This window comes from Furipterus horrens, unplaced genomic scaffold (assembly GCF_987537825.1).
Source record: "Furipterus horrens unplaced genomic scaffold, mFurHor1.1.pri manual_scaffold_11, whole genome shotgun sequence".
Taxonomy (NCBI): domain Eukaryota; kingdom Metazoa; phylum Chordata; class Mammalia; order Chiroptera; family Furipteridae; genus Furipterus; species Furipterus horrens.
The window spans coordinates 12,446,006-12,470,595 of NW_028327181.1; the positions used below are offsets into that span (position 1 = coordinate 12,446,006).

The following is a 24,590-nucleotide window of genomic DNA, read 5'->3' on the forward strand; positions in this document are numbered from 1 at the left end:
TATAATGACAGAATAAAGGTCCTGTCCTGATCTTTTTCCACCCCTCAAAGCCTCTATTAGTCAAGAAAGAGTTTCCTATAGGAGCCCCATGTGAGCCTTGATTGTCTTCATTCCTTCCCGCTCTCCTCTGCCCACACCAGGCCCTCTATTCCCAGTGGTGCTGGGAATTTGCAGAGGGCCAGTGTTCTCAGAACAAAGACTGACCCACAGGAGAGCTTGGGCTTGGCCCAAACCCCAGAGCATGAGGCCCAGAAAACTCCTGGAAACTGGCAAGAGTGGATAGGACACCTTTTAGAATGGGTGCCCCACGGAGCAGCTGCAGCCATCCTTGCTTCTAGAAGGGCCCGGGCATGTTTCCAAGGGTCACTGCATGAGGGGCTATTGGGTAAATGGAGCAGGCCTCCGTCTGCGGCTGTCACAGAGCACATGCAGGGCTCCCCACAGGATGCAGGAGGGAGGACACATCAGGGGACACTGCCTGACTTGGGACACCACCTGCTTTGGGTGGTGTCTGAGATACAGAAGACACCTGCATCTTGCTGTGTCTCTGTTCTGAGCATGTCCCCTGATGGTACAGTGAGCGTAGGAAGGAGGGCCCAGTGTGAGCAGAGGGGCGGCTCTCAAGCTGCACCAAGGGCGAAGGAGGAGGGGCCCCTGTGCCATGTGCAGGGTTTGTGGCTCTCTCTCCAGAGTCCGCGTGTCTGTTCTGGTCTGTGGCACACAGCTCTTCAGGGACAGGGTGGCAGTGCTGGGTGTGTAGGGGTGTGGGGGTGGTGCGGGGGCTTAAGGGGCCACAGGACACTGTGATGGTTCACAGGCCAACCCCCCTGAGCTGGACCAGGCTGAGGACCTGGCCTCCCTGGTCAGTGTCAACGAATCGAGTGTCCTGAACACGCTTCTGCACCGCTACCGGGCTCAGCTGCCACACACCTTCACTGGGCCGGACCTGATCGTCCTCCAGCCCCGGGGGCCGCTGGCCCCCTCTGCAGGCAAGGTGAGGGGGCAACCTGGGCTGGGGGCACAGGGGACGGGCAGAGGAGGGGTGAGGTGAGGGGCTCCCTCTGCATCTCAGGGGAGAACAGCAGCCAAAGAAAGCCTCCTGCAAATCTGTGTCTGAGCAGCATCTTGCCAGACATGAGATGGGGGCATCGTGGGCATTGTGGGTCCCCCCTTCCTTCGAGGGGAAAGATGAGCATTAAAGACAATCATAATAATGAGAGAAAATATTGAATGAGTGTCAACTCTGTACCAGGCACTGCTTCAAGCACATATTATTTCAATTAATTCTCATGCCCCGCGCCCAGAGACAGACCCCATTACTGCCCCATTTCACAGACAGGAACCAGCTGGGCCAACTGCTAAACTCTTATAATCAGCAGGTGGAGGAGCTAGGATAAGACCCAGGCCGCTGGCTCCTCGGTGCTCTGAACCCCATGCTGGTCTGGGGAGTCCTGCACAACCACATAAATCAGGAAACAGAAGCCTCGGTTCTGCTTTTATTTATTTTTCCTGGGAAGTGTAGAAATGGCTGGTTTTTGTCAACAGTCAGAGCCCAGGGAACCAACCTCCCAGCGCCACCTTGTGGAAAGGCCTGCAACCGCAACTGCGCAACTAGGGGCCAATCCCTTTCATTCATTCAGGGGCTGTTGACTGAGATAGTGACTGAGGTCTCCCGCCTGCCAGGCACAGAGGACAGAGCAGGGAAGGAGAGGGGCAATAAGCCTGCCTCACGGAGCTGCCATTCAGTGGAGAAGACAGGCCAAGGGTCATAAAGATGGCGGAGCAGGTGAGGGTGGAGGAGAGAGAGTGAGGAGGCTGGGAGAAGCGGGACTGGTGTTCAGTTATAGGTACATGCACACAGTGATTTTGCTTTTACTCTGAGCTTGATGGAGATTTTTAGCCGAGCAGTGACATGGTCTGACTTATGTTGTAAGAGGAGGCCCTTGGCTGCCGGATGGAGGATAGATGGACGGGGGCAAAGGTGAAGGCAGGGAGCCCTGTTAGAGGTCAAAGGTCTTATCTGGGTGCTGGTCCGGGAAGGCTTAGGCCTCTGAACACCTGCTGACATACTGCAGTTGCCCCAGAAAGGTCTCCCTGCCTGTCTGCTCCCGGTTTTCTCATCTGTCCTTTGGGGGTGCAAAACCCTTTAGAGCCCCTTGGGACATGCCTGGCCCTCAAACAATGCTAAGTCCATTAAAAAGGGGGTGGTGGCCCTGCACCCCTCCTCCCCAAGACTGCTCTTCTCCAGGACACCCTACTTCACCCCTTCAGTGCTTCTCAGGCCCCTCCCTTGCTGTGAGGGCTTTGCTTCTGTTCCTGCAGCCAAGGCCACCGAGCCTTCGGAGAAGCTGTGGCCCCTGGGGGGCCCCTGGGAGAGACGTTTTGTGCAGACCCCTGAGGCAAGCCCGATTCTCACAGGATCCCCAGGGACAGGCTATCCAGGGATTGAGGTGTCCATTTCAGAACCTGGGCCAAAGGGCCTAAAAGCGCAGGTGCTGGGTCCTGCCCTGTAACGAGGAATTTGAGTCTTGAGACCCCTCTTTGTTCCTGAGTCTCATGATTCCCCAAAACCCTTAACCCAGTACCCCACCCTCCCTTTCAGTCAGCCTCCCATACCCAAACCCCCAGCCACACTCCGCTCTTTGTCTGAGTCACAGCTGATTCATCGAATGGCCACCAGGTGGGAGCACAGACCCGCAGTGAGGCCTGGGTGAGGTATGGGCAGTGCTGGGACCTCTCTGGGGGAGGGGTGTGCGGGTCTCCATGGGTATGAGCGTGGGTGTGACTGTGTCGGGTGTACATGCGGTGCCTCTGCATGCGGGGCCTCGGCAACCGTTGGGTGCCTGTGCCTGTGAGCACGCCCGTCTGCGAGCACACAAGGGTGCACATGCCCTGCAGTGGCATGTGTCCATGCATGCACCTGGGGCCTGGGCCTGCAGAAATCCCCCTTCTCCCATCTAGACAGTGAGCCCGAGGGCGCGACGGATGGGATCTAGCCTGTCCCTTGAACTTCAGTGTTTCCAGAGAGGGAGATGGCTTCAGGACTCAGGTCCCAGGACCCGTTGCCTGCCTGATGACCACTGACTCTGCCCAGCCAGTGTGGGGGCTTGTCCCACCTTTACCAGCTATGGGGTCCTGCTGAGCCCAGGATAGGGATTCATTATATTCCTAGGGGTTTGGGGGCACAAAGGCCAATAGTAGACTGGAGGCACCCTCAGCCCCAGGCTGGAGGGCCTGGCTAGGGGGAAGACCAGCACATTGGGATCTGTGCCCCCCGTCACACCAAGGCAGATGAGGACTTGCCCACTTAGCATCCCTGGCTCCCCACACCCTTTCCCAGCTGGGTCCACTCGGCTCACCTCCCTGTCTCTACCTCCTCCTCCCCTTCCACTGAAGGCGACCAATGAGCTTCCTGCTGCCAGGCCCTGTGGTCTCCTGTCTTCTCTGACTTGACCTTCAGCAGCATTTAAAAAAGGTCTCACCCAAGGATAGTTTATTGATCATAGAGAGAGTGAGAGAAAGGGAGACGGGGAGAAACATCAATGTGAGAGAGGAAACATTGGGATCGAACCTGCAACCGTTTGGTGCATGGGACAACACTCCAACCAACACAGCCACCCAGCCAGGGTGACCTTCAGGAGCATTTGTCAGCAGACCCCTCCCTCCCTTCCCTCACTCTGGGACTCCTCTCCCCTAGTTTTCTTTCTGTCCCACCGGCCCTCCTTCTCAGCTTCCCTAGCTGGTCTCCCTGACCTCTCCCAGCCTGGGGTCTGTCCCCCCACCCCTTTCTTCCCCTTTAAACACCCTTTTTCTTGGCGGTCTCATCCAGGCTTATGGCTTTAAAATGATTCTCATTTGATATAGTTTACTTGTTCTGTTTATCATCAGTCTTTTCCCGACAGAAAGTAAGCTTCATGGGCAGGACTTTGTTGTTTGTTTATTTTTTAAAGCCAGGTTATTAAGGTAAAATTTACATACAGTCAAAATCATCCTTGTTGTTGTTCAGTTCTGGTAAGTTTTGGACAAATGTGTATGGGTGTGTAACCATCTTCACCATCAATTACAGGACAGTTCCATTACCCCCAAAAGTTCTCTGGACACTTTATGGTCATTCCCTCTCCCAGGTCCTGCCCTTGGCAGCCCTTATATAGTAATTGTGCCTTTTCTGAGAAGTCATATAAATGGAACTGCACAGGATGTAAGCTTTTGGATCAGCTTTTTTCACTTAGCACAGTGCATTTGCAACTCACCTATACTGTATTGTTGCAGTTATCAGCTGTTTGTTCCTTTTATTTCATTATATTTTATTCTGCTGGCTTGTTTATTCATTCATAGGGGGTCCTGGTGTCCTGAGACAGAGGAGTTTTCCAGGACATGAGACTTTCTTTTTTAAAAATCTTTATTTTTATTGATTTTTTTTAGAGAGAGAGAGAAAGAGAGAAACATTGATTTGTTATTCCAGTTATTTATGTATTCATTAGCTGTTTCTTGTATGTGTCCTGACTGGGTATCAAACCCAGAACCTTGGGATATTGGGACGATGCTCTAACCAACTGAGCTACATGGCTAGGGCAGGACATGAGACTTTCGATGCTAAGACCAGGCTGGTTGATTATCCTAGTTCACTAGTTGAAGACATTTGGGTTGATTTTGGTGATCTTGAATGTATTTTCAATATAATCAATGACATAGAGTTTCTTTTGCGAACATAAATGTTAATTTCTCCTGGGTAAATACCTAGGCATGGATTGCTGGGTTCTGTGATGTGTGCATACCTCACTGTATAGGGCACTGCCAGTTTCTCAGAGCGACTGTATGATTTGGCATTCCCACCAGCATTGAATGAGAATTCCAGCTTTTAGAGCATTTTTAGAGCCATTCTATCAGTGTATAATGGTGTCTGCTCGTGGTTGGCAGAGATTATTTTTATTTTTTGTGTAGTGTGTGCCCCCAGTGCCTGAGACTGTGCCTGCTGCATAGTAGACACTCAACAAAATTTTTTTTCATTGAGCGAATAATGAATAAATGGATGAGTGAATAAATGAAGTGAAAGGGACTTCAGGTGTTACCTAAATGTGTTATGGCAAGTACGTGGCACACATGCCCCCATGCCCCGTTCTGTTCCCATGGCAGGCATCACTAGTCGATTGTGCCATTTTATCCAGCTCTTCATTCCAGTGGGTGCTATCCAGTAATTTGAGGAGTGAGATGAGCCCCATGAGCTAACGAAGCTCTCGTTCAAGCCTCCCACTAGCTGAAGAGGAGATCCAGGATCAGAGCAGGGTCACTGGCTGCCCAAGGAGTGCCAGTCAGCCAGGCACAGGACTGGGGGCTTAGGCTGGGCTCTTCCCAGTAATGTGTGGGACTGCTCTGACAAGGCTGGAGGAGGATGGGTGGGACGGGCATGGACCTGGGCTTGAGACTGAAGTGGGTACTGTCTTGGGGTGCTCCCTGGGCACCAGCTGGGGAGGGAAGGCTAATGCCAGGCCTCTTCCTGCAGGTGCCCAAGGGCCGCCGGGATGGCCTGCCCACTCACATCGGCTCTCTGGCCCAGCGGGCGTACTGGGCACTGCTGAGCCAGCGGAGAGACCAGAGCATCGTGGCCCTGGGCCGAAGCGGCGCTGGGAAGACCACCTGCTGTGAGCAGGTCCTAGAGCACCTGGTGGGGATGGCAGGCAGTGCGGATGGCAGTGTCTCAGGTGCGGTGGTCTCCAGGTGACGTGTAGCAGGGTTGTGGGGGTGGGGGGGAGAGGAAGAGTTGGAGGGGATGCTGGGCTTCCCCTCCTTATAACCGTTCACCTAGCATTCACTCAGCGCATATGCAGACCCTGGGCTGCCTGCTGGGCAGGCCCACCCCAGTCCATTGAATGCCTCTGTGTGATTAGAAACACGTACTCCTTCCTCAAGACGTCCCCAGCCACGTATGGAGCCACAGTCATACGTTGACATTGTTAGAACTGAGCACTCATCCTAATAAGCGCACACACCTGTGACAGTGTGGCAGCTGCGTGCCCCTCTGATGCAGCGTCCCTGTGCAGCTGTGCAGAGGACCTGCCACTGAAGACAGAGGACACGGCCTGGGTGCTTGTGGTGCTGGAAACCAGAGGGCAATGGGACCGCTTATAGGCATCAAACCTGGATGCTCTGCACCAAAGCAGGCAGAGCTGCTTTGGGAGAGGAGGGGGGGCATGGGGGAGGGGCAAGGGGCTTCCTGAAGGAAATGACGTTTGTGCCAGGCACTACCGAGCGCCCATGCATGATAATAATTACAGTACTAATAATGATCACAGCCGACACTGACGGAGGACTTCCACGCCAGGCCTTATTCCAAGGATTTAAACTTATTTATTATTTAGAACAGCCCTATGAGGTACATATCATTCATTTAAATTTTATAGATGAGGACGTTAAGACTCAGAGAAATTAATTGGCTTGCCTAAGGCCACACAGCCGATGCATCCTCGGCAGTCTGGCTCCAGAGCTGCAATCCCTGGGCTGGTGTTCTCAACATTTTTTTTTTCTTTTCATTTTTGCTCCTTCAGGGGTCTTTTAAAACATTTTATCCCTGAATCATCTCCCCACCATAAAATTTTAATGCCGCACACATACTATGATCTCTCTAGACATGTATATCAGTGCTCTATACATAAGAAAGTGAAATTCCCCTGACCCCTAAAATCAGTTTCTACTCTCATGTGGGCAATGTTCTTTCTCTCTGCTGAGAACACATGTCCTAGGCAATATTGCCGTTCCAGTTGTAATAAATAGAATATAAACAAAGCCACATTTGGAGCATGTTCTAAGCACTTGCCTTCATTAAATCTTTTAGTCCTCCTGACAACTGCATGAGGTAGGTACTATAATACTATCATTCCCACATTACAGATGGGGTAACTGAGCCACAGGGAGGTTAATTGATTTGCCCCAAGTCATGTAACTTGCAAAGGGTAGAGCCGATCCAAACCTGCTTACCTGCTGTGTTCTGCTGCTTTTCTGCAGGGGTTAGTCCAGTGCCTTATTGGTCACCTGCTCTGCACTTGGCCCATGTTAGGAGCTTGGCGTACAGCAGGGAGAAGCACCAGTCTTTGCTTTCTCAAAATGTAGTTCTGCTGTGAGTGTATTTGAGGGTGGGAGTCAGGCTAGGCTGTATCCAGGTGCCTAGCCCAGAGCCTGATGCATAGTAGGTGCTCAATAAATAGTTGTGGGGAGGTAGCAGGGCTTTGTAAGCCCACTGTGGTGGGAAAGTCCCTGAGAGAAGGTCTGAGAATGCTAATTCCCTGCCTTCCTCCTAGGCTCCATCAGGCCCAGGAGGCCCGAGGACCACCCCTGTCACCCAGATTGTACAATCCCTTCTTGGTTCAGTCTCGGTCCCCCTACACCCTTGATTGCAGCACAGGACGTGACAGGGAAACGTGTAGTTTAGGGATGAGTTGCGGAGGTGACAAGGAGCCTGCCTGGATCTGGAGCCAGGATGGTGTCTGACCCCAGGGTGGGGGCCAGTGAAGAAGGGGGCTGTGTTAGAGGTGGGGGTGGCAGCACATAGGCCATAGGTGATATTCTGCCCCATGCCCCTGCAGTGGACAAGATTCGGGCCACCTTCACTGTCCTCCGGGCCTTTGGCTCTGTGTCCACCGGCCACAGCCGCAGTGCCACTCGGTTCACCATGGTGATGTCACTGGACTTCAATGCCACAGGCCGAGTCACAGCAGCTCAGCTCCAGGTGAGGCCTCCGGGTGGAAGGGGGAGGGGTGTCCTTGGGGCTGCAGGATCCCCAGCCCCACTTAGCGGATCCCACGCCTGCTGGGACCCCAGGATGTGTCTAAATGGTCATAGTCCCCCAGCCTCGGCCAGTTCCTCTCCACCACACTCAGTGGCCCGGAAAGTCCCTTCCTAGAGCAAGCCGGCCCATTTGCGCCTCAGAATATCATGGGGATGAAATATTCATGAATAAATATATAATTCAGGCACTCATTTGTTGGGTCTTAGAAGCACAAGCTGAAATGAAACAGACGCTCGCCAGCCTTCGTGGCAGGCGGCGTGTGACAAACACATGTCTGCTTGTTCCTCGCTCCCAGATCACCCCATCCCTCCCCTGCTCGCTCCTATGCTCTGTCTGAACAGAAAACAGGATCAGGCTGTTAGAAACGTGGTTTGTGTGTGGAGCTGGGGTAATATGCAGACTCAAGGAAAACTCAGTGATGCCCAGTAGGTCTCTTTTCCATCCTGACCCTGAAGTCCTGCCACTCATGACCATTTGGGCCAACTTACTAAAGTCTTCTGTGAAAGACGGATATGTTGAACGGTGTCGGAGTGAGTCTATTGCATTAGCGGAGTCCCTAGCTGGACTCTGGATTAATGAGACACAGGGCTGATGAGGTTTGGATGGAGGCGTCCAGCAGAGTTTAGACCCGAAATATATCCTCAAAGGGTGGGCCAGGGGGAGGTGCTCTATTGGGGCCTGTGGGTAGCTGGGCACCAGGCACGAGGCCGCGGTACCCCAAGTGCTGACCAGGTGCCTGTCCTCTCCTCTTGCAGACAATGCTTTTAGAGAAGAGCCGCGTGGCACGGCAGCCAGCAGGGGAAGGCAACTTCGAGGTTTTCTCCCAGATGCTGGCGGGATTGGACCTGGATCTCAGGTGAGTGACTGGGCCAGACAGGGACAGCCCAGGGCAGATATTCAAGGGCCACCCACTTGCCTGGAGCTGCGAGGCAGTGGGACCCAGTGGTTAGGAACCTGGCCTCCCCTTGCAGCTGCCTGGCACCACTCAGGGGCTGGGTGACCTGGGCTGTGTGTTGTCCACTCTGAACCTCATTTTTTGTTTGTTTTTACCTGTAAAGTGGAAACAATGCCCACCGTCCTTATAAGATTAAGTGATATCATTCATATGTAGCTCTTTATACATGCTGGGAGGGGGCAGAGACTGTCCTGTGTGATGGTGTCATGTCAGTGCAGGGCTGACAGCAGTGTGGGAGGAGGGCAAAAGCAGCAGACCCCAAGCATTCTGGAAGTTTCTAAATTTGTGGGGGTCTTGAGTACACATGAGGGTTTGCCTGAATGGGGCACCTCGGAACAGGGGGGCAGGCACTGGTTGGAGTGGCCAATCTTGGAGGGTATTCTGGGGACACCTCCCTTAGGTTCTTCAGGTGTGCCCTGTAAAAGATTGATTTTAGAGTCTGAGGGTATGTGTTTACGTCCGAACTTTGCCTCATGTGGTCCTTTCTGAACCTCAATTTCCCCTTCTGTAGAATGGGTACCTACTAGTGCCAGCCTGCGGACATGTAAACCAGATCCCATGTCCAGGCAGCAGGCACTGTGTGCGGTGCATAGTAAGGGTGCAACATGGGAAAGCATAAATATAAACTCTGCACATGGAGTTTGGCTCCTCTTCTCCAGCTCATGGCTCAGGTGAGAGGTTTCAGCTCTGGGGCCTTCATTTCCTCATCGCTCAGACACTGAAGGGCCGCACATCTCCCCGGAGCCCCTGCGGTGGGTTGTCAGTTCTGTACCCCTGCATGGAGCTCGGTTCTGGGCCTGGCGCTATTGCCCGGAAGGGGATTCCTGAGCGATGGGCACAGGCAGGACACGGCTGGCTGCTGCTGGCAGACGATCCCAGGCCCCATGCCTGGCCCGGCTCGGTCCAGGGAGCTGTGTGTTGGTGGGCGTGACATGGGCCTGACACGGGCCTGACACGGGCCTGACACAGGCCAGAGTGGCGTCCTTAGGCACCAGGAGAAAGCTGTGTCTGAGAGGAGGGGCTGCCCCAGTTGAGTTTCAGAGACCCTGGGAGGGTGGAGAAAAGTGCCTGGAACAATTCAGACCCCTCAGGAGGTCTGGGCCATGCTGGGGGCTCTCCAGTGACCCCCCCCTCCCCAGCCATCTCCCTTTCTTACCTCTGTTGCTGTCAGGCTCTTCCCTCACCCACAGTGAAGCTTCCAAAGGACAAAAACTGGCTTCCACTTCCACAAATGTCCTCTCTTTCTCCCATGTATTCATGTGGCGAACTCCTATGCATCCTTCAAAACCCTTCTCTGAATCCCTTCTTTAGAGGAGTGCTGCCTGATTCCTGCCCCCTCAGTTTCTCCTCTCTACTATTCTGGTTCACCGCTGGGGTGTGCCAATCTCTCTCCTTCACCAGACTGACCATGAGATCTTTGGGGCCCTGCCTTACTCCTTTCTGCCTCCCCAGTATCAGCATAAGGCTTGGCACTGGATAGATGCTCCTTCATTATTTGTCAAGGTGAACTTCCAGCTAAGTGAGTACAAATCAAGTCCAGTGCAAGGGAAACAAATGTAGAGTACCTACTCTGTGCCAGGCTGGCATGGGAGTTTACATATAATATCTCATTTAACCCTGTGAAGCAAGGGGTAGAGGGCCCATTTACAGATGTGTTAAAAGAAGGTTCAGAGAAGAGAACCACCTTATCTACTAACTGGTAGGGATAGGAGTGGACTCAAAGTCTTTCTGACCAGGGTCCTTCCAGGGTGTGAGACTGAGACCAGGGGTGCGGGGTCAGCAGAAATCTAGGGGAGAAGGCACTAAAGGACCCAGGACTGGAGGGACTGGCTGGGGACTGGCGAGTGAGCTCCACTTCCCAGGAACCAACATGAGCCCCCATGGAGGCTGGACTCTGGGATGCATTTGTGAGTAGTGTGTACCTGGAAAGGGGTGGGGGCACATGGCCATGCCCTCCCCCCGCCTTTTGCTTGCATTCTTCAGGTCTCTGGGGTTGGGCAGCCTGTCTTCGGGCCTTCCTCTTAAGGAACCTTCAGTGCACTGGAAGAGGCCTTAAGCATCATGTCACTTTCTAGGTGATGGCAGAGGCCAGGGGAGGGACTGGGTGGCAGGAGAGCTCTCTGTTTGCTAGCTTTCTGTGTAGGCAAGATGTTAACTCAGAGGGCCCCTCTTGCCAGCTGCATTGTGGGAATACTACTGTATCTGTTGGGTGGGACTGTCGTGAGTAATCTCAGAACTTAGCATACAGCAAGGGCTAAGGTGACTGGTCTAAAGTTATTCTTGAGCAAGTTCACACATCCAGTTAGTAGAGGACCTGGAGTTAGAACCTGCTTCCCTGATTGAAGTTCATGACTCTTTGTTTCCAGGGATTCCTGGCACTTAGGAAGGGCCGGGTGAGGGCAGTGAGTGGGGAATATTCGACGGGTGAGATCGGGGCCCAGGAAGATCCTGGGGCCTCCTGGGGCATTGTGCAGAGCCCCCACACCATGATGACCACCTGCCCTGCCGGGCCACTCCCTTACTTCTGCCTCCTCCTCCCTCTGCTTCTAGGACAGAGCTGCACCTGCACCAGATGGCAGACAGCAGCTCCTTCGGCATGGGCGTTTGGTCTAAGGTAAGGAGGAGGAAGGTCCTCCTGGTGTGTGTGTGGGTGGCTATGATCCCATGGCCAGGATGGGAGGGTGACGGAGAGATCTCCTATGTGACTTGTCACCTTTGCCACTGGGGCTTGTAGTTTGCAAGGGCTGCTCATGTGGGGACAGGGTGGGGTGCCTTTGTACGGTGTGGGCTTTCTGGGAAAGGAGACATACAAATAAAGAACCAGGAGTTGGTATATGTAAAGGTAAGCATGTGGGCTCTGGTGACAGGCTATCCGGGTTCAAACCCCAGCTGCGATACTTATTAGATATGTGACCTTAGGCAGGGCACCTAACTTCTCTGAACACCTGTGTCCTCTTTGGTAAAATAATGACAGTAGCTGTATCTGCCTCATGGACTTAAATGAATTAAACAAAATGATGTGCATGATGTGCTTAGCACAGGGTTTGGCCTAAATCAATCAGCCAGTCAATCAATCAATCAATCATTCACTCAGGTACTCTTAGTAAATATTATTGATGAGTAATGTGGGTAGGCACAGTCAGAGGTGGCTTCCTGGAAGCTGTGGCTTGCAAACAGAACCTGAGAGATGGTATTCAATGGTTTAAAAAAGCAAATTTTATTCACTTGTTTATTCTTTTGCTCATTTGTTTATATTTTAACAATTGTTTTTTGAGTTACCCCTACATCTATAGCAGGCCTATGCTGGGTCCTGGGATTGTGATCCTCATCCATGAATTTTTGCTCTAGCAGGAGAGACAGACCTGGGAATTAACGCAATAATGTGGGATAAGAATGTGTCAAAGGTTGCACAAGATGCTGTGGCAACCAGAGGATAGCTGAAAAAAAGAATTACTTGGCTTCAGTCAGAGGAGGCTTCTTAGCCAAGGGGACATTTGACCTGGGTTTTGAGGGATGAGTAGGAGGTCACCAGGTAAAGGAGCATGGATAATTTCCACACCAAAGCCTTTTTCCAAACATACATGATGGGGGGAAAATGGTGCTGATATAATTGGATATCCTCTTGTAAAACAAAACAAAACAAATTTCAATCTACAACCTCACATCATATATAAAAGTTAACCAAAAATGGATCATAGACCTAAATGTAAAACTTAAAGCCATAACATTTCTAGAAGAAAATAGGAGAAAAATTTTTGTAACCTTGGTTTAGCTAAATATTTTTAGATATGACACCAAAGGATAGTCCATAAGAGAACAAATTGAGAAATTGTACTTCATTAAAATTAAGACCTTCTGTTCTTTGAAATTCACTGTTATGATGAAAATATAAGCCACAGACTGGGAGAAAATATTTACAAATCTGTATATCTGATAAACTCTTTACATCCAGAATTTATAAATTTTTTTAAAATTATACATAAAACAGCCCAGTGAAAAAGATGGGCAAAACATTTTAATGTACACGTCATCCAAAAGCTATATGGGTGGCAAATGAGCACAGGAAAATACACTCAACATCACTGGTCATTAAAGAAATTCAAACCAAAGCCACATGGAATACTACTACAAACTCATTAGGATGTCTGCATCTAAAAAGATCGATCATACCAAGTGCTGGGGAGAATTTGGGGTAACTGGAGTTCTCACATACTGTTGGCGGAGATGTAAAATAGGACGGTCATTTTGGAAACCAGTTTCTTGAAAAAGTTAAACATGCACCTCCCATACAACACACTATTCCACTCCCAGGACTTTATGCAGCAGAATGGCAATATATGTCTATACGAAAAACTTTTGCATGGAAGCATAGCAGTTTTATTTATAGCAGCCAAAACCTGGAAACCACCAGAATGTCTATGAACAAGTGACTGGATTAACACAGTGTGAAGTATTCTCAAAGACAGTATCCTTCTCAGCACTAAAAATGAATGAACTAGTGATACATCCGAGAACGTGCTGGCTCTCAAAATAGCTATGCTGAGTAGAAAACTTCATAGGAAAGAGAGAACACTGTATGATTTTAGGTATGTGAAACCCTAGAAAACAGAGACAGAACAGGTCAATGGTGCCTTAGATTGGGGAGCTGGCAGGTGGAGGGGAGAAAGGATTATAAAAAGGGACTTTGGGGGTGATGGATGTGACTATTGTCTTTATTGTAGTGAGGTTTTACAGGTGTGTATGTCAAAGCTTATCAAATGGTATATTTTATAGACAAGTCATTTATCCTGTGCAAATTGCAGTATTCCCTCACTTATCGTGGGTATTACGTTCTAGACCCCCCGCGATAGGTGAAAATCCGCGAAGTAGGAACCTTACATTTATCTTAGTATTTATATATATTTTAAGGCTTTATAAACCCTTCTCACACACTTATAAACTGTTCCCAGTCCCTTATTAACCTTTCCCACTCCCTTATTAACCTTTTCCACACTTTTATAAACACTACTTATGTTCCTAAACATATTCTACACTCTTAAACCTACGTAACTTTAACAACATACGCATACAGTACTACAAAATCCCGCGATATAACGAAAAATCCACGATAAATAATTAAATATAATATTTTTTAAAAATCCCACGATACAGTGAGGCTGCGATAAGTGAACCTCCCTATAGAGAGGGGCTACTGTACACCTTAATAAAGCTGTTCCCCTCTCTCTCTGCTGGGTACTATCCACAGACTTGCTGATTCAGTCGATCTGAGGTTGGACCTGAGAATATGCACTTCTCCCAAGTTCTCAGGCATTGCTGATGCGGCTGTTCCAGGGACCCCCCCTGGAGAACCACGGCAGTGGGCAGAGTTGGGGTGGAGTGAGGCGATGTGGCTCCCCCACCTTTAAATTCTGGGGGCTGGTGCACTCTTCTCCTTCCTGAAGCCTCCTTCCTTGGGGGTTTGGAATCTGCAGTATGTTTTCCTTTTGTACCTTTTCTCCCATGATGGGGAGAAGGGTGGAGTTAGGAACCCAGAACTCAACCTGGTTGGCAGAGGATGAAAGGCTGTGGTAGCATTGGATTTTCTCGTTCATTTCATGAGTTTCGGCCAAGCGTATCCGTTTGAATCAGCAAGAGGGCTGCTGTTTGTTTGCCTATTGTTTTTGAGGAGGGGCAAGGCCCCGTGAGCTCCCCAGACTGATCTGTTTGTTCAGTCTCCATGCAGGGACAGGTCCTAGCATGAACCATGTCAAGGAGGCATTTGAAATAGTTTTTTTTATTTTCTCTATTTCTGGGTGGTGCTTTTTTAGACCAGTTGGTTTGTGGGCACAGGTAGGATGTTCCTTTGTTCTCTTTCTGCTACTTGGCAGGGGTTGAGAGAGTTTTCTCTCCTTTCTAATAACACAAAGGGCAGTCTGAAAACTCGTCGGCCTTTGATGCAAGCCTGGGTTAGTTTTCTGGGATCGGGCGGGCCAGCTCCAGTCTCAGGAATGGAATCTGGTGGTCAGAAAATGCCCCCCAAGAAGGGAAGTTGCTATGTACAGGTCCCCGAAGTTGCCAGATTTAGCAAATAAAAATATAGGATGCCCAGAACTTATTCACCTTATATCCGATCTGATGTACAACACGGTGACTATAGTTAATGCTCCTGTATTTACTGTCTACTTGAAATTCCCTGGGCCAGTAGGTCTTAAGTGTCCTCACCATGCACACAGAAATGGTAACTTGTGAGGTGATGGGTGTGTTAATTAACTTCATTGTGGTAATCATGTCTTGCACTGGCTGGTTTGGCTCAGTGGATTGAGCGTCGGCCTGCGAGCTAAGTGTCGCTGGTTCGATCTTCCAGTCAGGGCACATCAGAGAAGGAAAACTCTGATTCCAAAAAACCTCCGCTGCCTTGCGGCATACCTCTTCAGGGGAAAGGCTAAGGGAGTAAACCCCGACAGAAAATCCGGAGCCGGAGTCCCTAAGGCGGTTTGACGTTGTAGTCAACACCGGCAACTCCTGCGGCGCACCTGAAACCAAGCTGTATTGACTCCGTCTTTCCCTTGGACCCTTCAGCTGCGAAGAGACGGGGGGTCTGCTGCATGGGCAACAGCAGACCCTCCATATCACCCTGCCCAGGCTCTGTAGCTTCAGCTTCACTGGAGAGGACACTCCAGCGTCATCGCAAGATGTCGATTCAACACGGGACGAGACAGATACCGTGTCACTCCCGAGTCGAACTGCACAGCCATTCTCGGCGGTGCAGATAGACTCTTAAGAAGCTACACCATCGTCTCTCGAGACGGACGGCTGCCGCCGCTGCCGCCGCCGGGTAATCATGTCACAATCTAAATGTATGTTAAATCTCACATTGTACACTTAAAAATATACCACTCTTATCTGTCAATTATATCTCAATAAAGCTGGGGAAATGTAAGATGTCCACTTAAATTTGAATTTCAGAAAAGCATAAACATCTTTTTGGTATAAGTACGTCCCAAATATTGCATGGGCAGGCCTTGAGGGTTGGAGTCGTATCAGAGAAGGCTGCCTGGAAGAGGTGAGCATGAGCTGGTCCAGGGTCAAGTGCAGTAAGGCCAGCACTCTTGCTACACAAAATATTGTTGGGGGATCTACTTACACAAAAGGTTTATCCATTGTTTATCTGAAATTGAAATTTAACTGGATTTCTGCATTTTATCTGGCAATTCTTTAGCCCACATTCATCTCTGGTTAAGCCCTGTTCCTCTTCCTCCTAGCCAATCCCCACTCTGATCAGTTCTGCTTCTATTTAATCTGTAACAGTTCTTTCCCTCGTCCCCTGAAAACTCACAGGTGACAGTGGTTAAGCAGTGGGCTCTGGAGTCTGACATGTCCAGGTTCAAATCCCAGGACCAGAGCTTAGGGTGGCCGGCCTTCAGCATAGGAACTTGAGTTCCCTGGGCCTCAGTTTCCTCATTTGTAAAACTGGGATGGTGATTGTCCCCTTTGCCTGAAATGAGCTAAAGCCTGTTAAGTACTTGGACCCTGCCCGGAATTTAACCAATTCAGCTTTTATTATTATTGTTAGTGTTCAGTATTATCCTGGATGGCGGCATTGGACCAGTTAGGTTGGGAGAGGCCTTGGTGGCCCATGAGGTCCCCCCCCTACCCCCATTTCTTGGCAGCACACGCCATGGTTTTCCTCTTACTGGCTTTATCTGCTTCCTCCTCTAGTTTATATTTTCGATAAAACATTTATTTAAAACAACATCATAATACCTTCGGTGGAAAGTCAGAAACAAACATACAGACAAAACCCAAACCAAAACACCTACACACTCACACGACCAAAAACCAGGTGCCAACAACTGCCCCACGCAGAGACAACCACGGGTAGCGTTCGCAGGTTTTCCCTCCACAGAGTTCCCGCGACTATTTTACGTCGCCTGTAACAAACCGCAGGTCACAGAAACTTTCACAAACAATGTTTTTAATGATCAGACGTTCACCGCAGAGTCAGGATTCCCTGAACTACTTCCCTAACGTCGTCACTTTCGAGAACGTTCTCAAGCCTTTAGTCCAACCGCTCTGAGTAATGGGGGGTGGGGGGGTCACTCTCTCGGTGTATCTGCGTTGAGGCCTCAGCGCCAGCATTGCCCCCTCCAGCTTTCGAGCCATCTGTCCAAGGCGAGGCCTCTTCTTATGGTCTTTTTAAATAATCTCCTGGGATACAGTCTCTCATCGCGTATCACACTGTTTGCTTACAGTCTGTCTGCTCGCAACCCTAAGTTCTGCGAGGATGGATCGGGAGTCTTCTGCGTCCTGTTCACTGCTTAACATACAAGGCCCAACACTGAGGCAGGCACACACCGAGTGCTTTGTTGAGGGAATAAATGAATGAGTATGCCCCACCCCCAGCAACTTGGCTACACTCAGATCTCCATTTTCTACACTTTGCTACTATGGTGGGCAGAGCAACGTTAATTACATGTTGACTGGTGGCCGGTGTCTTTGAAGGCATGTCCTAGGGCTTTGGGGATCTTGTGCTTTCTTTGGAACCACTGCCTGCAACCTGGGAGCCAGAGTGGTGGCTGGGAATGGCCGTGGACCCATGGGGGCGGTGGGTGGGGGGTGGATTACAAGGTTTGGGGCTCTCACCCCTCAGCCAGTCTGGAGTTCTAGAGCTGTCAAATCCAGGATGAATAGAACTATGGGCCTGGCTCAGTGAGGGGACATACTCTGCCATCAGTGGCTCTTATTTGGGGACACTAACTGGCAGCTCATTGACATTCCTCATTGATGAATATTTATTGATCTTATTAGATCTTAGGCGCTGGCACAGAGATAACTCAGCTGGGTCTCTGGCACAAAGGGCTCATGTTTTGGAGGTGAATGGGGGCTGCCATAGCCACAAAAGCAGATCATTCCAAGCCAGGGTGATAGGTGCCTAAATAGAGGTTTATGTAGGCTGAGAGTATGCTGGTGGGGTAGAGGCATATCAGGGAAGGCTGCCTGGAGGAGGCGACAAAAAACTGGTCCTGAGCTAAGAGTGAAGTTAGGTGCAGGGAGGCCACCGTTCCTGCTATGCAGAGCACCTGATACAGAGATAAATGTGGGGGTATAGCAAAGAGTGCAGTGTGGCTGTAGAGCTGAGGATGAGAGTATGGGGCAGAGGGCATGGGGTGTGGGGCAGTCAGTTACAGCAGGGGCCCAGGGCAGAAGCACTGAGACCTCTGGGGTGGCGCTGGACCTCAGTTGCCACCTCCGTGTACTGTCAGTTCTACCTCCTGGTCCCTGCAGTATGCCCTCACCGCCTGCCACATTTCGGCTTTTAAATGGAACTTATTTGAGATCTGCCAGGGCACTAGGACACATTTGAAATCACAGAGCTTTCATATTATTTTCTTCTTCTCTGTAATTTATTTTTCTGCAACATAGCCTGATTTTTTTTAAAAAGTGCCCAACGGCAGTGGTAATAATACTCATAATCCTTGCCTCCCGGTGGTTTTCTTCTGGCTATCACATTCCAGACTCTAGCCTGGGGCACATTTGTTGTTTATGACCCGGTATTGACAGCTCAGGAATGGTCTCCAAGCAGAAGGATGGGGAATGTGCACTCCTGCCAGGGGTTCTTCCAGGAGCTTTCTCTTAATCCTCTTAATGGTCCCTGGAGAATTATTATCACACCTGTTTTTCAGGAGGAATAACCAGGCTCAGAGAGGTCTCCATCTTGTGTCATGGCTGAAGACCTTGGACTCTGGGATCTGACCCACTGTGCATCCTTGGGTCACTTACCTTCTCTTGGCCTCAGCTCTTCCACCAGTGGAATGGGTGGAGCAACACACAACTCCTCGATCTGTTCCTAGGATTGGGGGCCCAGTAGAATATATGTCATTTAGTGACTCCGCTCCTCTCCAAATGGGTGGCCTTGGACCAGCGCTTTACCTTCTCTGAGCCCCAGTTTCTTCTTCTGTCCGTTGGAGAGACCTGTACCTGCATAATAGGGTAAAAGCACCTAGCACAGCATAGTAGGTGCTCAATTAACATTTTCTCTTCTCCCTCCTTAAATGGACTCCCCAGTGCCCAGAGAGGATGTGGATTGGCCAATTTTGAGCATGGGGCAGTCACTGGGAGTGGGGAACTCCTGGCTTTGGATGACACCTGGCCTGCCCTCCCTCCCCATGGCCTCCGTGAGGTTCACCCAGTTCTGCAGGCACCAATGTTTCTTCTGCCATTGAATCAAATCAGTCAGTATTCAGCATCTTACTCCTGTAGCTGGCTCCAGGTCCCGGGATGGAGGGGTGGGAATCTCCTGGGCTGGTTTGTTAGAGAGGCACAGGGGAGCCTGTCATAGCTTTGGAAAAGTGGGGCTTGGTTTATACCCCCACTGAGCTTACAATCAGGGGAGATGACCCAGGTGTCAGCTGGTTCCTTGGCCAGGAAGACCTCCTGTAGCCACGTGCCCCAGAGAGCGGTGCCCAGCTGCAAACCGTGGTTGTCCACTGCCCTTCACTCTGCAAGAGAGGCCCACGTGAGCATTCTCAGGGTCGTCAGCACCCGGTGCACCATGCCCCCCACCTCCCTCCCACGCCCTTCTGCTTAGAGACCCCCCTGCCTTCCCAGCCCCTACTTCGCCTTGTTCGTTTTATTCACTTCCCACACCACTTCTTCCAGGAAGCCTCTGACTCTGCCCTCCAACCCCCCAACCCCCAGCTCCTCACCCCTCTCCTGAGTCTTGTGGGTCAGTTACCTCATTGGGCTGGGAAGCACTTGAGGAAGACAGGGCCACGCCTGCTGGGCGTGAACTTGGACTGCAGTGGGGAAAGTTGTCCCCAGCAGGCCGAACAGCCTGGGCTAAGACGTGGTGGGAGAGGCGCCGTGGTGCGTGGAGACCAGCATTTATTGACCATCACTGTGTGTTGGGCACTGTGCTGGGCACATTACACACATCGACTCATTTAATCCTCGCAACAGCCCTAGGACAAGGGTAGGCTATGATTCCCGTCTCACAGAAGCGGGAACTGAGCCTTGGGGCTAGGGCAAGAGTTTTGCAGAAAGTCGAGAGAACCATTCTTCTGACCCCCAAGCCGGTCCCGGCCTCTTCGCAACGTTGGGATCTCCTGGGTGCTCTAAATGCAGCCCGCTGTGATGTGGACAGAACAGTTTGGATTTCTTTTTTTTTTTTTTCCCACTAAATTATCTGCAGTCTTTGGTTGACCTTGAGTCTTTGACTGCATCAGATAAACCCTGGTCCCCTTGTGCGTTGACTATTTTTCATTAATATATTTTTTTAGTTGAGGAAGACATACAGTAAAATGTATCAAGTGCACGAATTTTAAGTGTACAGCTCGATGATGACCATATTCTTAAACACAACTGCAACCACACCCCAGATCAAGATCTAAAATATTCCCCATCCCAACAAAGGCTCCCTCCAGTCCCCACCTGACCAGCGGTATCCCTCCCACCCAGCGTCACCATCCTGACTTCTCCTACCATAGATTAGTTTTTTCCCACATAGATGGGATCACACAGTGCGTTCGTCTTTTGTATCTGACATCCCTGACTCATAGTGGGTCTGTGGGATTCATACATGTGGTTGCATGTACCAGTGGCTTATTCTTTTTCATTGCTGTGTAGTACTCCACAGTTCTGGCTGGTTTGGCTCAGTGGATTGAGCGTCGGCCTGCGAGCTAAGTGTCGCTGGTTCGATCTTCCAGTCAGGGCACATCAGAGAAGGAAAACTCTGATTCCAAAAAACCTCCGCTGCCTTGCGGCATACCTCTTCAGGGGAAAGGCTAAGGGAGTAAACCCCGACAGAAAATCCGGAGCCGGAGTCCCTAAGGCGGTTTGACGTTGTAGTCAACACCGGCAACTCCTGCGGCGCACCTGAACCCAAGCTGTATCGACTCCGTCTTTCCCTTGGATCCTTCAGCTGCGAAGAGAGGGGGGGTCTGCTGCATGGGCAACAGCAGACCCTCCATATCACCCTGCCCAGGCTCTGTAGCTTCAGCTTCACTGGAGAGGACACTCCAGCGTCATCGCAAGATGTCGATTCAACACGGGAGGAGACAGATACCGTGTCACTCCCGAGTCGGACTGCACAGCCATTCTCGGCGGTGCAGATAGACTCTTAAGAAGCTACACCATCGTCTCTCGAGACGGACGGCTGCCGACGACGAGTACTCCACACACTCCCTGGCTATATCACCCTTTGTTTATTCATTCTCCTATGGCTAGACATTTGAACTCTGAGTTGACTTATTCCACTAATTTGATTGATTCCTATTTTCATGAGTTTGTTGCAAGGACTGGCTTTTACCAGAAACATTTTGCTCTCTAGAAGTTTAAGGAATGGTGAACATCTTCCTGATCCTAATCATTTTGGATCAGAAGCATATATATTTGTCCTTCCATGTCTTCTGTGGCAACAGAGACTTGGGGCAAGGAGGGAGAGAAAAAGAAGCCAATTAGCTTTAGTGGAAGTTTTCTCCTCTTCACATTAGCTAAGTATTGGATGATGGCGTCTGCCTGTAATTTAAAGTCAAATGCTAAGAGCTGATGGTGGGATCCATAATAAATGTGTCTCCACTGTTCTTTGGTGTCCTTTCTCTGTTCTTTGGAATCTCATAAATAACCATGTTGGGAAGACGCCTTCCTTCCCCCACCCCGTTTGCTCCAGTCTAGCAGCTGTGGTTGCTAGGTTGAGCTCCTGGTTGCTAGGGACTTTGTGGTCCTGTGCTGGCCCAGGAATATGATGGATCAGTGGAACATGCTTTTGCTATTAATTGAAATGTTTCCACAGCAAATCTCTCAATGTCATTGCCTGCTTTGACATTGTTCCAGTTGGTCAATAATCCTTGCAGGTTTCTTTCCCAGTTAGAAGAAGTGGCCTGTATAGATAAGACAAGTGGTCTGGACTGGGAGTCAGAAAAGCCTGATTCAAGTCCCGTGTCTGGTACTAATTTGCTGTGTGACCTGGGGCAAGCATCACCCCCTCTCTAGGCACTCCACAAAATTCAAGGACCTGCAGCTTTAACAGCCTACACTTTATCACCCAGGCGTGGTCCAAGTGCAGATCAGTTCCTCATTATGTGCTGGTGGATTATTGACGAAAGAATTCTTCTCCCCGGTTTACTTCCTGTCAGCCCAGCAGGCTTCTGGGCTGAGTCTCCTTGGCCAGATGGTGTGTGCGCAGGAGTTTCAGACTAATTTTAATATTCAATCAAACATAATTGGGATCATAAATCTAAAAAAGAAAAACAACACTCTACATAAACATCTGATCTGTCATTTTCTCTTTCCTCCTGCTTAAAAATCTTGGGCAGTTTCCCATCTCTTGCACGGGGGTGGGGTGGGCGGTGGGGGGGCCGGGTGGCAGATAGGCTCCCTTTCCGGTTGCTGAGGCAGCTGCAAGGGGTGATGTCCTGGAAAGAACCCGGACTCACTGGCTTGCTGTGGGATCTGGATCGATTAGTGATGTCTGCTTCAGGTCCAGCAACGTAGACAGCGGAGTGTATTTGCCAGTCACGGCGGGAGTATAAAGCTCATGCCCTTGGATATTGTGTTTGAGGCCTTTCCACGCTCATCTCTGCCCTTCTCTGTCAGCACCGCATCCAAAACTACCTGTTCTTTTGTCTGCAAAGAGTTCCTTTGTTCATGTTGTTCCTTCTGCATATCAGGACCTTTATTTCATGCAATGGGTCGGCCCTGCCTGTTTAGCTTTCAAACTTCAACCACAGTTCTGTCTCGTCTTCCATGACATTCTCTTTGACTCCCTTGGGTGGCATGAATTAGTGCATTCCTACCTCTGATACCCCCTGCTCCCCACTAATACCCGTATCCTACCACTTAGTCTCTTTCACACTTAGTTGCTTTTTGAAAGTTTTTTTTTTTTTAAATTTCTTTCCACCTCTGCCTTGAGAGGTCTTCAAAGTCAAGTTCTGGGTTTCGCTCATCGTTGCATTCCCAGAGCCTGGCACAGAGCAGAGCCTCAGCAAATCGACTGAATGAGCACATAAATGAATAGAAATCATATTGCCTTCCAAAGTCAGGTAGAAATGATTGACAACCCTCCTCGGCTTCATTGTTGGTAATTCACTGTGGTCGTAAAGTGACCACACATTCCCCCGAGACTGAGCTTGGCTTCACGTTGAGAGTTTGCATTTTCTCCACTGTGACGGCCTCTTTTCCTTCCTCTCTCCTTTTGCTTTCAGCCCGAAGACAAGCAGAGGGCAGCGGCTGCCTTCTCCCAGCTCCAGGGTGCCATGGGGACGCTGGGCATCTCCGAGAGCGAGCAGCGAGCCATTTGGCGGGTGCTGGCAGCCATCTACCACCTCGGCGCGGCGGGGGCCTGCAAAGGTATGTCCTTTCTGCCCGGCTGCCCTGGGCTGCCAGCTGTCCCCACTGGCAGACACCTGACCAAGGTCCTTCTCTCAACGGAGCGGGATGGCGCCCATCTGTCAGCTTCTGTGTGTCTGGGACTGCTCTTTGGGAGGCTGCCGAACAAGGCACAGAGGGAAGGAAGCAGGGCTGGGTTTCTCAAGCAAACTCTAGAGCAGCGCTGTCCAAGCAAACTTCCTGCGACGCGGGAGATGGCCTTTAGCTTTGCTCTCCAGCGCAGAAGCCACTGCCGGCATGTGCCTACTGGGCGCTTGAAATGTAGCAAGTGCGACCGCGGAATTCTATTTTAAGTGCATTGAATGTTAATTAACATAAATTTAAATGGCCCTATGTAGCCAGTGGCTACTGCACGGAGCAGAGAAGCTATAGACCGTGGGAGAGAAGGTTGGGGCCATGCAATGATGCTGGTGTGTTTCTACCTAGACGTCTCAGAGACGCTCCCCACATGCGTGCTAAGGGTGACCCAGTTATCCTTCCCCTCCTGCGTCTGCGCCCCTCCTTAGTGGTCTGTCAGTTGATTGTCCCTGCTTCACCCTGGCCTCCCAAGTGGTTCTGATCATCGCCCCTCTTGCCCTCACTCCCATATCCAGTCACTCATTCTGCCCTGTAGGTACCCATGGTGATAGCATTTTTGTCTCGGTTTCTCTATTTATACTGTTATCACTTGAAACTGGGTGTTGACCGTTGCTGTTTGTTTGTTTTTGCTTTGGCTGTTGTAGTAGCTTGGTTGCTGGTGCCTTCACTCTTCTTCCTGTCCCTCCTCCTGTGACCCTTGGGCACCTTTCTAAAACAGAACCCATTTATAAACCCATTATGCCATTCCCCCGCTTAGAATCCTCCCAAGGCTCTCCCTTGCCTGCTAAATCAAGGAAAATCCTTGGCTTGGCATTCACAGCCCCTCAGTTCCCTAACCCGGTCTCTTCTGCTTTCTCTTTGGGCACTGGAAAGGCCCTGGGGAGACACCAGGGATAGAGAGCTACGTGGTTCCTGCCTTTACAGGGCTCATAGCTCCTGTATTATGGGCAGAAGCCTGCCTCTTGCCTCCCATGGTACCTCCTGCAAACCAAGAAGAGTTTTTTGTATTTCAACTAGTTGGAAAAATATATAAATAAGAACAGTATTTGGGGACTTGTAAAAATTAAGTGGTATTCAAATTAAACACAGGGTCCTTCCTTGTAAGTTTTTCATCTCGCTTCGAGAAGCGAGAATTCTAGACTTGAAACCATCAGCCAGCTTTGCCGGGCGACCGAGGCTGGGGCTGTAACCGCACAGTTCAGACCGGGAAGGTACCGAGTTTGGCACGGATGTGTATACGTTAGGGAAGTGTGGGAGGATGTGAAGCCATTGTGCAGAGCGGAAAACTGAGGCTCAGAAGGTCCGGTGCAGTAAGTCGCAGGGTGTGGGCTCTTGAGAAGTGTTTTTACTCACAGATTTGAGTTCCAACCCTCTTTCGATAGGCTGAGAATGGCGTGGGCGTGAAGATTGAAT

At 50.4% G+C, this 24,590-nt stretch overlaps 1 protein-coding gene across 1 annotated transcript in view; it reads left to right on the plus strand.

Annotated features, from left to right (window-relative positions):
* The window catches only part of MYO18B (myosin XVIIIB), a 219,806-nt gene that overhangs the window by 18,764 nt on the left and 176,452 nt on the right, over positions 1-24,590 (plus strand). Inside the window, exons 7-12 of the mRNA XM_090257928.1 lie at positions 818-994; positions 5,501-5,699; positions 7,578-7,720; positions 8,536-8,636; positions 11,286-11,349; positions 22,916-23,060. Coding sequence (XP_090114054.1) covers positions 818-994; positions 5,501-5,699; positions 7,578-7,720; positions 8,536-8,636; positions 11,286-11,349; positions 22,916-23,060 — 829 coding nt within the window. The remainder of the gene's footprint in view (positions 1-817; positions 995-5,500; positions 5,700-7,577; positions 7,721-8,535; positions 8,637-11,285; positions 11,350-22,915; positions 23,061-24,590) is intronic.